The sequence below is a fragment of the Gekko japonicus genome, unplaced genomic scaffold (assembly GCF_001447785.1).
Source record: "Gekko japonicus isolate JY-2015 unplaced genomic scaffold, Gekko_japonicus_V1.1 scaffold2598, whole genome shotgun sequence".
NCBI classification, from domain to species: Eukaryota; Metazoa; Chordata; class Lepidosauria; order Squamata; family Gekkonidae; genus Gekko; species Gekko japonicus.
The window spans coordinates 167,876-183,715 of record NW_015169861.1 but is presented as its reverse complement, the minus strand read 5'-3'; the positions used below and the strand labels follow the sequence as shown (position 1 = coordinate 183,715).

The following is a 15,840-nucleotide window of genomic DNA, read 5'->3' as shown; positions in this document are numbered from 1 at the left end:
AAGCTGCATTTTAAAGTATCTCAAGTTAAGGTAGCACCTTAGCTAGTCCCTTTAAAAGCCTATCAGTCAGGAAATCCCACCCACATTTTCAAAGAGCACAGAGAGGAGCAGGAGGCTGCCTGTACAAGGAAGTGTCAGCCTGAACATGGGTGCAAGAGCTCTTAAAGAGTGGATTCCCTATGTTGCAGGCTACCCAGGGTACATGTAGGCGTGCATACTGCCCCTGGGTCTGGTGGCTAAGAACAGGGGAGGAGATGAAGGGATAATAGGGGATAAGGGTTGTTTCTCTCCCTGACCCATCTATACTTGACCTGAATAATATACCCAGAAAAAGGATTTGCAGGTTCAGACACCCTCCTTTCCCCCTTTTCTTTGCATCCGTTTGTCCCTTGGACTCTTTTACATAAAGTGAGGGTGGGTCCCTTTTTGTATGATGCAACTGTGAAACGATCAACATATTATCCTGTCACCTTAGAAAGTCTCTGTGCAACGAACCCCAGGAATTATTTCTTTTATGGATATTCCCTTAACAGTGTCATAATCTGTTGCTTCCTTTGAGAACATGAGCTTTAGGGGGAAGGGGGAAAAAATCACTCACTTGAGCCAAGCAGGATAAATCTTTATTACTTCGTTGTCTTTTGGTTTGGCTCTGATGATCCAGGCTTCAGGAACAGCTTCTCGGAATACTGACCCGGGATGGGATTCTTCAGTCGCGTCATTCCTATTAATGACGTCATCACAAAACAAAGCCTGCTGGGTGAACGTCTGAAGTTCGTAGTCCTTAGGATCATCATTTATGTAGTACGCCCTCAATGCGGCCTCCTATAGAAATACACAGCATGGAATCTTAGTCTCAGAGATCACTGCACGAACAGTCTTGACAGAAAAGGTGATCGAGTACTGAGTGGACGATAGAATCCAACTAGGCACCTGGATCGGCAGTTAGATTTTCTTTGAGGACCACTGTGGAATCACAGAAGGGGCAGGCAGGTGCCTTAATTCCTGCCACACTAGAGCAGCCTTCTGCTAAGTACTGTTACCACATATACCCACTTTGTCTAACCTTCCTGGCTTATAATCGCACAAACTAGGAGTCACAAGGCATCTCTTGGAGGGTAGGAGACTTGACCCCAAGGGTTGCCAGCATTAATGCCTAAGGAAGGAGGGCATTGGTACTTGGTACACAGCAATGGTATTCCCAGTAGTCATGTATGGCTGCGAGAGTTGGACTATAAGGAAGGCCGAGCGCCGAAGAATAGATTCTTTTGAACTATGGTGCTGGAGAAGACTCTTGAGAGTCCCTTGGACTGCAAGAAGATCCAATCAGTCAATCCTCAAAGAAATCAACCCTGACTGTTCCCTGGAAGGCCAGATAATGAAACTGAAGCTCAAATACTCTGGCCACCAAATGAGAAGGGAGCACTCACTGGACAAGACCCTGATGCTGGGGAAGATTGAAGGTCAAAGAAGACGGGGACGGCAAAGGATGAGATGGTTAGACAGTGTCATCGATGCAACGAACATGAAAATGAGCAAACTTCAGAGGACGGCGGAAGACAGGAAGGCCTGGCGGGATCTGGTCCATGGGGTCGCAAAGAGTCAGACCTGACTGTGCGACTGAACCACAACAACAACAACTCTACAGAAGCACTGGAAAACTAAAAGAAAAGACAGCAGGAAGGAGTTCGTTCTTGACTGACAATCCAAGAGAAAAGACAAGAGTCTCGAGGAAACATTCTTCTGATTCAGCGTGGCAGTTCTTACGTTCTTCTGGTAGGTACTTCCTCAAAACATTGTTTGTACTGCAAACACCTAATATTTGTTGATGTTGATGAATACTGGACATTCTAACAATAAAACTTACATAACATTCCACAAAATTAACATGTTGAAGTGCATAAGGTGCCAGCAAGTTCAAAGCACTATTCTTACCACAACTTCTTCCTGCTTTGCAATGCGTGGAACCGTAATAAGCCGATACTGATTGCGTTTTACAGCGTCATTCCCATCATATATTTTTAACATTTGTTTGCCTAAAAGGAAAGTCACATTTTAATACTTAGTAACAGAAATAAATGTTATATATGTTCCTATGATTAAGGCTTTTGAGTTATTTCTGCATTTCATTTATATTAGAAAGGTAAAGGTTCCCTTGCTCGAAAGCCAGTCGAGTCCGACTCTAGGGTTGCGGTGCTCATCTCCGTTTCAAAGCCGAAGAGCCAGCGCTGTCCGAAGACGTTTCCGCGGTCATGTGGCCAGCATGACTAAACACCAAGGTGCATGGAACGCTGTTCATTTATATTACTTAGGTTGATATTGAGGCTTTAGAAGTAAAATGTAGCGAAGTTTCATGGTTCCGAATAAACTTTGCCTCATTTCTATTAAAGTAATAGAGTGTCTTGGAGATGCTGTTTCAAACACTTTTTTCTTCAGTCAGTGGTCATTTTTATACTCCCTTCGTATAACTCACTCAGCAATAAACAGTGTCGAATACATGAACGCACAAAGCTGCCTTAAATTGGATCAGACCACTGGTCCACATCAAGGTCAGTATTGCCTACTCTGACTTGCAGCAGCTCTCCAGGGGCTCAGACTTTCGCATGACCTATTACTTGATGGTTTTAGCTGGAGAAGCCAAGGACTGAACCCGGGACCTTCTGCATGCCAAGCAGATAATTTTAACCCTGAGACACAGCCCCTCTCATGCTTTCGCTCTTCACATTTAAAAAAAAAAAAATGCTGGAAACTACCCCCTACCAAAGTTCCCTCTAAGTTGCAGAGTCTTGTGAGCAAAAATTCTACTTTGTGAGCTGCTGGCATGAAAGTTGTGAGCAAGCGATTTGGCTACTGCATAAATTAGTTTGCTCTGGAGCCCTCCTTCCTGAGCTAAGACAAAAATGTGTGAGCTGGAGACTATAAAACTGTGAGCTAGCTCACACTAACTCAGCTTAGAGGGAACACTCCCCCCTACCACACATAGATCCATTGTATTTGAAAAGGTGTGCCTTGTACACGAAAGCTCATACCTTGAATAAACCTTTATTGGTCTTAAAGGTGCCACTGGACTCTAAATTTGTTCCCCTGCCACACATGCCACTCAAGACAGTATATCCTCCAGAATGCCTTAGGTCAGGTAGGCAAACGTTTTGAGGCTGAATATCACAAAAAGGCAACATCTACCTCAAGATCCTGGTGCCTTCCAACCTGCCTTTCTACCTCCTAGCTGTGGCCCAAACCCATCACAGCTCGATTACACTCTTGCTTCTAGGATGACGCAAGGGAGCTTCAGAGCCAAGCAAGATAGTCTGCTGTGATGCTGCTCGGCACGTATGCTGGGGGCTGCCGACCCCTGTCTAAGGGTGACACTAACTCACGTCTCCAGCTGTGTCACCATAATAACATGGATCTGCAGGCAACAAAGTACAACATGACACTGCATTAGTTCCCCTACCCATGTGAGAAGCAGGCTACAACGCCAACCAGGGGGCAAGGGGAATACTAACACAATGGCATTGCATGTTTTCAATGACACATTAGAGAAGAGATGTAGGAGCTCTGGTTATTGTTGACATTCTTGAAAGGAGAGGGGAGCCAGCTCCAAGAGGCAATTTCTCAACATTATGTTACCAGCAATAGGTGTTTTATACCTCAACATCTAAGTATAGGCCACAGGCATAGGCTCGTTTTAGGTTCACTTAGCAGCAATGCTTATGCAGTTAAAGTGTCACCGCAAGCTTTTAATGCACCTATAAAATTGATAAAACCAAGAAGATCATCCTTCAGCCTCTCTCATTCCCTGCTCTACTTTACAACCCAGAAAAAAGAACAAGACATTTACCAAACCCTACAATGGACAGAAATATGTATACAAACAGATCTGTTCTCCAAGAGCACCTTTTTAAAAAATGGAAGAGACAACTCCCTGGGAACATTACACTAAAATTATCCAAATTAAACAATGAATAGCCACACCATATATATCAGAGGCTGCACAACATTCAAATAATATCATAATATTAATACACAAGAGACTTGTGAGCCCAACATAAAAGTACTAAGCCTCAATATTAAAATACTGGCTTTAACTAAGCCTGAAGATTACATTCATACACTATCACCAAAATAAACAAGACAGCTAAAAAGTTGCTTTGAAAGGGCAAACGCAGATTTGTGGAAGGGATACAGTAGCTTAAAGCTTGGTCACCCACTGAAACATAACTTCTGCTCAAGGAGGCAAATAAAAAAAAACCGAACAAAAAGCAGCAGTTATTATGACTTTGAGAAGGAGGCTATTTTTTGTAATTAAGAGTTATTGCAGCTACAATTCTTCTACATTTCTATTTTCTATTCATGCAGCCCTTGTCATGTCCCATCATGGCTTTGCTGAGTGTATTACTGGGTAAACAAAGACCCAAACGAAGTTACCACACCTTAGGGTGTATGGAAATAAGCACCCCACCTGTCCATTCTACCAATTAGTTCTGCTGACGAAGAGGCAAATTGGGGCAAATGCATTTGCTTGTCCCTTCCTCAATGGAGGCTGGTCACATTACCCAGCGTTTCATCTAAATGGGTTCTCACACATAACCCACCCTGAGCCTTGCAATGCAGGGAAGGGCGGGATAGAAGTCCAATAAATGAATAAATAAATAAACCCTCAACACTGCTTTTTCAACAGTTCCTTTTCAAGGCTGAGAAGCAGCTGCTGGGGGAGAGGGGAGGGGAAAAATCTGCCTCCAGCAGCAATTTCTGCAGAACCCATCTCAGTGCTGCTATCATGGAGTTACCAAAAGGTAGAAGGCCTTCCACTGGATACAGATGCCAGTGGAATCCATGTTGGATGGAGATTAACACCACTTTTTAGTACAGGGCCTCACTGGAGCAAAGATCTTTTATACTGCCCCCTCCATAATATTTGAACATAAGTATTTAATAGTGATGGCTGACACTTCAGAACAGCAGCAGTGTAATTATGCCACAGCCTTAATTTCATTTTATCAAATTGAAGGCTGGGACAATTTCCAGCAAGAGACAGCTTGCAAGGGCATTACTTCCAGATACCTTATTATTGGCCTTCTGAAACTGAACTGCATAACGCTTAGTGCAGTAAAACCCACCTTACATCCACAGAAAACCCTGCTCTGAAAAGACACTTGCTATTTAGACACAAACCTGATGTGCTTGAGTCTGTTGAAGCCTGGGGTTCCTTCAGCGATCCTTGCGTTGAACTATCGACATCGTCATCGTCATCTGCAGGAAAAAAGTTGAGAAGTCTCCATGAATGGAGGATTGCACAAATCATCTATCTTAAAATCAGACATTGTGCTGTAAACAACTCCAAAAGGATGGTAAACACGACGACGCTGTGTTGTGCGCATATATTAAAATAATCATATTCTCTGAAGCTTGAGCAGAAAAGCCACAGGATCAAATTAGTATTTGGAGCTGTCATTCTTCCTATTTATAATGCTATAGGATAATTTAAAAAAACTGGAGACACACAATTTTGAGTACAAAAATAAAGAAAGACATCATGAAACACTGGCTATCAACTCTAGATGCTCAACTCTCCAATGCACTCTCCAATGTTAAAATATAGAACAGGCTCTTTAGCTTAGGAGTTCTAGATTTATACAGAGTTACCATTACCTTCAAGTTTGCTCCAGGAATCTCTTTCCTGAAGACTCTTCAGCATTCTATTCCTCCAAATCTCTGTTCCCTACTAGGAGGAAAGGGGGAGATCTTGACCCACCCATTATTTCTCCTAACTAGATCTATTAGCATTTGTATGAAACGTGGGCTGAGGTGCGTCTGGAAAGCAACTGTACTGACTTCCTCCCCCTCCTGCCTGTTCTCTGCCCATAGGATGGAAAAAAACTTTTAAAACGCAAACTGGAAATTTTGCTCGTTTCAAACGTTTCAGGAAAAATGCATTTCTTTACACTCCAAAAAAATGCAGATCATACAACTCGTGTGCTCCTTATGGCCGCAAGAAGAGAACTGAGGGAAGAGTGCTTGCCCCACCTCAGTCATGTGACACTTTGGGCAGGAAAGGCTACACTCAGGATGGAGTGGAGGGGAGCACTCTTAGGCTCTGGAAAGTTCTTTAAAGCTTGAAAGCTCTTCCCCAACTGGCCTGAAATTGTGCAGTCCCTATGTGGGGCTGCACAGAAGTCACGATCATGAACACACAGTTACCCAATCACAAGCTGCTTCATGTGTGTTATCTGAAAGGCCCAAAGTGCTTGAACTGTCAACCTGCCCCTCAGCAAGGACAATATAAGTTCAATAACATCTAAGACCAATAAGGTCTAAGACAACATTTTGCTTTCTTTCAACATATTCTATCATCTACATAGTCACAGATATACCAAAGACTGATTATTTCCATTTAGGTAAACACTGAAGCTGCCTGCACTGACAAAGGAAGATTTGACATGCACCAACATGACTCAGGAACTGCTTTTTCCCAAAATTACCAGAAAATCCCACTATAATTCCATCTAGTGGATGGTGAGTTACATAAATAATTTAGACATCATCCTGTAACAACTTGTTCCAGTTAATTCAATAGTTTTAATTCAATATTCTCTACAAGTGGGCATTTTTATAGAGCCTTGTGCTCTTTATACAAAGAATCAATTTTTAAGAGCATGCGATGTTAAAAGATGCACTCTGAAAAATCAATTGTATAAAGGTTACTTCTTTAACTATACTACAATGGGTCCCTTCCCATTAAAATGTATCATGAACCTGTGTTTTTTTCTCTCCCCTCCACCCCTACTTTCAGTGAACAATTTTTTAGATTCATAATTCAAACTAAATAATGAACACAAATGATATTTTTAAAAAATGCAGTTATTTAAAATGCCACATTAAATTATGGCTTTAAGCAAAGCTTTGCCACTTTAAATCACTCATTTAAATGAAAAAAATTCCATTAGTTAAATACTTCCTAAATGTAACTGAACACTCATTTGTTGTTATAACCATAAAATATATTGATTTTAACCAATTAGAGATTTTATGCAACCTCATAGGGTACAATGTATTTTTATGAAGATTTTTTGAAGATGATACACAATGCACTACTTATTCTTAGGTTACTTAATGCTCATAACCACAAACAGTCTCTCCAGTCATGACAGGTGCCTGTTGAAACCAACACCGGAAAGTGGTTTTTCTTTCCAGAGTTCCTTTATGCTTAAATCTGCACCTTGTCATATAAGTGCCCTGTCCTACATCACCCCTCACCTCACAATAGTAAAGAACATTAACTTGAAGCAAGGGCTGATTACTGGTGACTCTGTATCCCACTAAAATTCCTGGCAACTAAAATAGCCTCGCAGCATCTCCTAAATTTTCCTAGAGACGGTGGCCCCCTCCACTCCCCTCAGACAGCCTATTCCACAGAGCTGGAACTATAAATAAATGGTCCCTAGTTGATGCCAGGCAGACTACCCAAAGTGGGGTACTACTAGCAGGTGGCAACCTGAAGACTGCAGCTGGTGCAGGGCAATATATGGGAATCAACAATTCCACCCTGTTTAACCAGGATTTGAAACCAGTATTAAGCTTTTTTTTGGGGGGGGGGAGAAAACATTATTTCTTCACTGACCCTAAGACGAGGCTCCGCTCAAGAGATGTTTGCAGACAGCCAATCCTGCCAATCAGAGCTGAATCCCACTAGTTATGTTGCAGGCATAACATAGCACATTGTTTATAATTTCTCACATAACAGTTGCTGGCAAGAACAAGCAAGTTGATTTTCACGACCATCGGGGTTCATGCTGAATTAAAAGCTGTTAACCACCAGACCTGGCAGCATAACACTCTCCAAGATGAGCAAAGTGTTGAAATACCGAAAACGTATTTTATGGAATTATTTTACTTGCACAGGGTTTTACAAAACCCAGCATGCACCATGTTTAAGGCAGCTGAAGGAGCTGAAAATCAGAGAACACACACATGATGTACCCTAGGTGGCAGTAAAACATCACCACTCTGGAAGCTGTGCAATGTCTTTTCAGTAAAGCCAAAACAAATGAAGAGGTGACTTTGGCCACCCACTGAGAACACTCCCACCTTATTGTGCTATGCAATTTTCTCTGATTACCGAAGAAATGGTCTACTGATCAGCTCACAATTTTTGTCGGTATTCTAATGCTTTTTCGATACAGGGTCAAAATAAACATCTAATTGCTATGTCACTGAATGAATATCTACCAAACTGAAAAATAAAAGCAAAGACCGGAAGAGAAAGGGAAAAAAGCTACAATGAATTCTTGCCCTGTGGTCCATTGCTACAGCTTCGTTGTATACAAAAGCAACTCTCAAACATCTGCTCGACAACCAACCGTACTCAAGTTCAGCCATTCATCAGAAGTCATATACTTGGTAGGAACAGTTTATTCCTGTAATAACGTAACACAGCTCAGGGCAATCTATTCCCTACAAAATCCTATCGCAAGCACCCTTCCAAAAAGTGGATAAGATTCCTTGAAATTTTGAACCCAGTGATCCCACTTACCTCTTTAAAAAAAAAATCAATGAAATTTTGAAGCCATTATTGCTAAAAATCGCACCAAAGGTAATTATCATACAGCAGCAAGCTCACATCTGACGGTCTGACCCACCAAGACCCGAGAACAAAAATTTCTCCAAGAAACCCACACACACATTGCCAATGCTGTGCATCATTGGTTAATTACCCATGTGTTCAACAGCCTCTCCTTTTAGGAATCATAGCTCCTTTGGCAATAAACAGCATGACAGCCTCATAATAATAATAATTTAACTCTTACAGAGCTTAGTAATAATCAATACATGCACAGTGCAGTCCTAAGCAGAGATACATCCCTCTTAGACCACTGAAGTCAGTGGACTGCTCAGTTGCTAGTGGAACCAATAGTTCAACATTTACACATTCAGTACTTTACCTGGTTCAGTCTGTAAGCTTTCCGATATCCGAAAACAGTGCATTTTACTGAAGTTGCGAGAAAATAAGCGCACACAGTTCGGAGGAAGAATCATATTTCTTAGCCTTCCAAATGTACATTCTGGAGGTATAATCACACAGCAAGCAGCATGAGCCTATGGAAATAACAGTACAAAGGTCTTGTAAAGAGCCATGTAAAGCCTGTCCTAATTTCTACTGGTGAATTGTAAATGAACACTGCATCCTTCAGGGGGGAGGGGGGTTCCCACATTTCCCTAGAAGCCAAAGACCATTCATGAACACCAGTAAGTATGTTTTCTCAAATTCAGATGCCGTGGCCTGGGGAAAAATACTTGACGTTCAGAGCGGGGGGGGGAGATGAAACATTTTTGATTTTGAAATGAATGAAATGCTTTTAAAAACAAGGTTTATTCATTCAAAATGTGTAGCGTGAAGATTTTTGCATAAGACAGTTGACAGCATTAGCCAATGATATTTCTTGTATATACTGTGAACATAGGCAACACTCCAGTTCAAGATGCACTTATTTGCACAGAGGACGCTATGATCTTCAGGAGACGAGCATACTGGGACTTCTGCTTACCCGTTTGATCTGCCCCTCAAATGACATAGGCACTAACAGTCCCAGGGAAATGGGGGGAGGGAAGCAGTCATGCTATAATTTGTATAACATACTACTGAAAACAATGTTATAACGTTCAATGTAACAAAGTTTAATGCAATGTTTATAGGTGCTACATTTATTAGTGTACAAAACTGTCTGTACAAATAACATTCTCATTTGTTTGCAACAAAAAACCCCGTGTTTTCTATGATCAATTTTAATTTTTCCCTACCACTCAGATGACAAGAACTGAAACACACTTGCTACGGATAGCACAGGGTACAGCAGCTTTACTTCTAGAAAACTCAGGCATTTATACCGGTGAGTTTCATATGCCAAGTAGCTCAAGACTATGTGCTAAGTTACCAGTGATGCACTTCATATAGTTAAAGCAGTAAAACAAGTTAATGTTTGATTAGAAGAATACTGCATGTATTTCAGTTCCCCCATCCTCTATCTCTGTTTCTTTTTTGGAAAAAAAGGTTCCCCGTCAAAAGCTCCACAATTCTCAGAAATTTTAAATCTATACATATGCACAGTAATTTCCACTATTATCAGCTATTCCCATTCAAGTTGAAGTGCTGCACGCATGTACCAAGAATAGATCTTGAATCAGAGTGATAAGCTTCAACAGGCATGTGGGCAAATGCAATCTCACTGGTTCAAACTGACTATCAAAGAAGTCTTTTGTAGATAAGTAAGTAGTTCCCAGGAACATTTTTACCCACTAATTTTAATACATTTTCAAGTCACTCAATAAGTTATTTTTAAAAAATGGATTTTCATCACTTTTTCTATTCATTTGTTCTGTCTACTATTGATATGTTTCACCCCAAGCAATGGCAAGGGTGAATGGATAATTCCTATATGCTCATGGACGCATGCACTTGTGGCGTTCTCTTATTGGGGAGGACTGTATTTCTCTTTAATATTTATATTTTGTGTTCACAAAATAGGTAGTTCCAGCTGCCACCAGGAATTTTAATAAATTCCAAATCCCCTCTTTGCTCCTGGTGTTGGTATTGTGACCCAGGGTCTAGGCTTTCAAGGATCTATGTGGTCCTGAAGAAGAATTGATATGACTTCTGGGATATATTTAAATAAAATAGGATTTACTGAAAGAGGAACAAAATAAGAGGATAACTAACTTTTCATAACTGACACACATACACACACACACACACACACACACACACACACAGAGATTCCTTTCAAAAACTCCCCCCACACTGTCATCCACCAATCACAGCACATTTCTCTCTCTCAATCACTCTAGTCTGCTTATCACCACACTTCAGCCAAACATTTAAAGGCACACACACTCTCATAAAACAAGGACTCGTTACAGCACTACATAAAGACATTTTTGTTTCTTATAAAGGAATGTATGCAGACAAAATTAATTGATGAGTAACAGCAAAAGAGGCAGCCTATACCTAGTGAACATCTATCACATAACTTTTTCAGGTGTGTTCACAATCTCACTAATATAGGTAATTATAAAAATTTCTATAGGTTCCTTAGAATCTGTTCTACTATTAGAGACACTTTCCTTTGGTGAAAAGGGCAAGCTACCTGCCAAAAAAAAAAAGCACCTCTATTAGCGGAAATATTCTGTGGGACCCAGGCCCATGGCTTTTGCCTAGAATAAAATATGAAGAGAAAATGTAAAGAGATGCAACCTTTAAGGCATAGTGGTTCGTTGGACTAGGAGTGAGAAGTCCTGAAGTTCAAATCCTCAGTCACTCATGAAGTTCTCTGTTTGTCCATGAATAGTCACTATAAGCTTAGCCTACCTTATAGGGCTATTATGAGTATTAAATGGAGAAGGGTAAAACTGTGACAGACCAGACAAACATAGTTTTGGGTAACCAAACAACTATAGCTCAGCCCTGCCCATATGTCTAGAATTAGCCATTAAGATCTGATGCAAAGTTCAGGGCATCTGTTAACAAGAATTATATGTTTTCCTTTTCCAGGATTTATGACCATCTACTGTAACTGGTCCTGAAACAAACAGCTACAGGTTTTAATGGATTTTAGGGCAGGGGGAAAATACTATTTGCTAGCTCAGGAATTGTACTGCATTTTTTTTCCTTTTAGTGGAGCTATGAAATCATAGATAGATATATATAAATCTGTCCAAAGAGCTACAGTTAAATTTCCAGGGTCTGCTGGTGGTGTGAATATGGAGATATAACAGAGAGATAGAACAGTCAGTTTTAAAAACTAAGCCAGGCACACACAAGTGTAATCCAAATGTGCCACATAAACAAGATTTGGGTTAACATTTTTGTTTACAAATATGGCACTCCTTTCAGAAAAGGGTGAAGAAGAACTGTACTGTACATTTAAAATGTATCTGAATGTAAACTGTTTGTACTAGAAAGACATTGGAAGTCAACATTTAGCTTGTTTCTGCATATTATTTAATGGAAGAACTTAATGGGGGGAGAGTATCACTCAAACACTTTTTGTTCACTTATAGACGAAGGGATTTTTCTAACATTGGGTTGAATCCCAAGAACTGTGTCTCCTTTTTCCTATTTTAGCATCCTGAAGAGCTGGTCCTGTAGGGCAGGGTAGCCTTGGGAACTGTGTGAAATGCAGCACTGAAGCTGGAGTGGGGAGGAAAATCAGGCAGCTCTCTTGTATATATTTGTACACCAGTATGTTTGGAGTAAAAGCCTTCCGTGCGCCTTGGTGTTTAGTCATGCCGACCACATGACCACGGAAACGTCTTCGGACAGCGCTGGCTCTTCGGCTTTGAAACGGAGATGAGCACCGCAACCCTAGAGTCGGATTCGACTGGCTTTCAAGCAAGGGAACCTTTACCTTTACCTTATGTTTGGAGAACTGTGCACAACAGAACAGAACTCAGATATTAACCGTCGTGTCACTGGACATTCTGTTTTATAATCTTTTTAAAAACTTCATTTTTTCCAATTTTCAAATAAAGCCTAAGTACCATTTACCTCCTGCTCCAATCTTTTTGAAACTTGGGGAGTTTATTTGAGGAGAGGCACCAGCAACTATGCTACGAATCCGGTGCCTCTGCCTCAAAAAACAGCCTCCACAGAGCCCCAGATACCCCCGGATCGATGCTCCGTTATACCCTATGGGAACCATTGACTATAATGGTCCCCAAAAGGTACAATGGAGCCAAAAAAATCTGACAATCCCCAATATTTACCGAATCCAAATACCATACTGGTATTGGGATTCGGGAATATTGGGAGATACCAATATTGTTCGGATTCAATATAGCTGAACTCCCCCCCCCCAAAAAAAAACCCAGTTTTTTTGCACACCCCTAATCCTCATCAGTAATTCTGCCACTAAGGAATGAATGAATAACAAAAAAATAATAATGATCAAATAGCCAATATAATGCACTGGAACTCTGGGTTGCCAGCACTCTTTTGTTCGTGTTTCGCACAGTACAGTACAATGCTAACCAAGATTTTTTCTACTCTTCTCAGTCCTACAAAGCTAAAAGATCGTTTGCACAGAGGATTTCCAGCTTTGTTAGAATGTGCAGAAATACTGACAAACCAAACATTATCCAATATAGCTGATCACCAGAGTATATCAACATGTCAAAGACAAGCATAAAACTAGATATCACAAATGTAAGCTTCCTGTTTATACAGCAACACAGTTTACTGATATCAATTATTGTTCACCCCACAAACCAAGCAACAGGTGTGGGGATGGTCAGCACCTGCCATCCACAAGCTCCTTTTATTCTTATAATCAGACCCACGCCCAACCCACCAGTGTACACATGATGGAAGAAGAGTCTCATTTAAAAAGATTTGTCTGACACTGTTAGATGTAGTTCGGACTAAAACCCAACTCTTGATCTCCAATGTCAGCTGTCAGTTAAGTCTTCCATTTGCAAAGATCAATCACAGTAACATCCAATTCCAACCCTTTCATGCTCCTGACATGAGAGAGGCTACCAGATTTATAAAAAGCCTTTTGAAGATGGGCTCTTAAGTACGCTCGGACTACTCATTCAAAAGCTGCTGTTTATCAGTCTCAGCTCCCATACCGCCCTCAGACTTATAGAAGAATAGCATCAGTGACAGAGTAAGAGATGGCAATTAAGATTTGACAGCAATTAAGATTTAGATTGTAAAATGGAAATGTCCAGGAATGTGGTGAAGGAGAACTAGGCAGCTGGACCTATAACAATCAGGGATCGCCTTTCCTCTGATCCTTTATATGTATTCCCCTTTTTATAATGCACTTTGAAAACAATCTGGCGACTGCCATTTGTCCAAAATGCAGCAGCCAGGCTATTGCCAGGGGCTGGATACAGCAATCTTATCACCCCTGTACACTGAAAGATCTGTCCTGGCTGCCCATCTGCTCACAGGCACAAAGCGAGTTGTGTTTAAGATTTACGGTTGTATCATTTTAACTTTGTAGGCCTCCTTGTGAAGGTCTCTGGACAAAAACTTTGAGACTAAACCATTTTGTACCTCAAGCTTGAATAATAATCTAACCAACCCTGAGCTAGCCCTGACCTGGATTTCCCAGGCTAGCCCAATCTCGGAAATTCAGATCTCGGAAGCTAAGCAAGGCCAGCCTTGGTCAGAATTTGGATGGGAGACCACCAAGGAAGGCCAGGGTTGCTACACAAAGGCAGGCAATGGCAAACCACCTCTGTTCGTCTCTTGCCTTGAAAACCCAACAGGGTCTTCATAAGTCAAGCCATGACTTGATGGCACTTTCCACCACCATCCAACCCTAAGCTACTGGGATAAGAGGGGCTACATGACCCTGAATTTTGGCTTTGGTTCTGCTCTGCGAAAAAGCAGCAAAATTGTTTAAAAGCTCCAGAAGGAAACTACAGTTAAGACAGGAAAAGAACCAGAGTTCAATAGTAGAGCACACGTTTTGCATATAGAAGCTGCCAGGTTCATTTCGTGATGTCTCTAACTAAGAGAAACCCAGGTAGCAGAATTGGGAAACACCTCAGCCACAGATCCTGGGGAGCTACTATAAGTCAGAGAAAGCAATCCTCGGACAGATGGAACAATGGTCTGATTAGGTGTATGGCACCTTCACATATTCACACAGGTGTGCCGTGGTTTTAAGTCTGCTAGAGAAAGTTGACCATGTCAATTAAAAAAAAAAAGATTCCAAACACTGTCATGCACAAAACAAATTCCGCAGCATGAAACACTGCCAATTTTTAGTTCTATTCAGCCACTCAAAACACACACAAAATATCTGAAGACTGACATCAAAGGGCTCTCTCTATTTTGCTAAAATCAGTGATTTATTTGCTGTGTTCATCACATACTTACTGTCATTATGTAAGTTTGTCCCACACAATTTAATCCCCCCCCAAAAAAAAAAAAATATGGAAACCATTTATAGGTCTAGGTCATGCTGGTTTTACAGACTATATCCACTGCTCTTTATGCTTGTTTCAGTATTTTTCAGTATAAAAATGTATTGTTTTTACTTTGTAATTCAACAAGACTTTTTTGTTGTATCTTTATATGGAACATGGTTAGAAATTGCCTTGAGGATCCTGGCTGAGCCATTAAGTAGGTCATAAAAATTGAGTAATACAAGCGTACATACCAGAATGCCACACCATTCGCATCTCATCCCCGAGAGCACCTCTGAAGAACCACATGTTTTCTTGCACACTTTGCACCGTGCACTGGAAGGAAGATTCCCCTCCCTCCAGTGATGATGGTATGTGTCCTATAAAAAAAATATACCAGGCAAGTCAATTATTCCAGATATTTACTGTTTAAATAAAACAACCACAAAATGTACACCGAAGTATTATTTGTGCTTGAAATATGAACAGAAAGTCTGGAAGAGCTTTTTTAAAGTAAAAGAGCAGAAACTTCAATGTGAACACGGAACATACGTTAAGGCAAACAGAGAATATATGTTAAATGGCAGAATAATCAAAAGCATCACCAAGTAAATTTGTTTCCTAAGCTTTTAAAACAATAGTCATTGTACGTACATGATCCTGATGACCGTCCTGATGGGTCTGACGACAGTCGCTGCAAGCAAACGGGGCACAATCTGTATGCACGTGTAGCTCACACACTGAAAGCAGATTGGAAAGGAAGTTTTCTTTTGCACTTGCTTATATCTACACATTGTCTTGTCTCCTGTTTTACTCTTAGAAGATTTCACCATCTTTATAACACAGAAATACTGAAAGATTCCAAACCCACATTCAAAAGCAGGCTTTGAGGGACAATAAATCAGTGGCAGAGAATGTGATTTGCCA

General features: G+C 40.8%; 1 protein-coding gene across 1 annotated transcript in view; it reads right to left on the bottom strand.

Moving 5' to 3' along the window:
- DGKQ (diacylglycerol kinase theta) overlaps positions 1–15,840 on the bottom strand; it is a 69,957-nt gene that overhangs the window by 32,650 nt on the left and 21,467 nt on the right. The window contains exons 4-9 of the mRNA XM_015417410.1: positions 15,568–15,653; positions 15,168–15,293; positions 8,940–9,093; positions 5,182–5,250; positions 1,933–2,033; positions 599–822 (exon numbers count right to left, since the gene is read on the bottom strand). Of these exons, the coding sequence (XP_015272896.1) occupies positions 599–822; positions 1,933–2,033; positions 5,182–5,250; positions 8,940–9,093; positions 15,168–15,293; positions 15,568–15,653 (760 nt within the window). The remainder of the gene's footprint in view (positions 1–598; positions 823–1,932; positions 2,034–5,181; positions 5,251–8,939; positions 9,094–15,167; positions 15,294–15,567; positions 15,654–15,840) is intronic.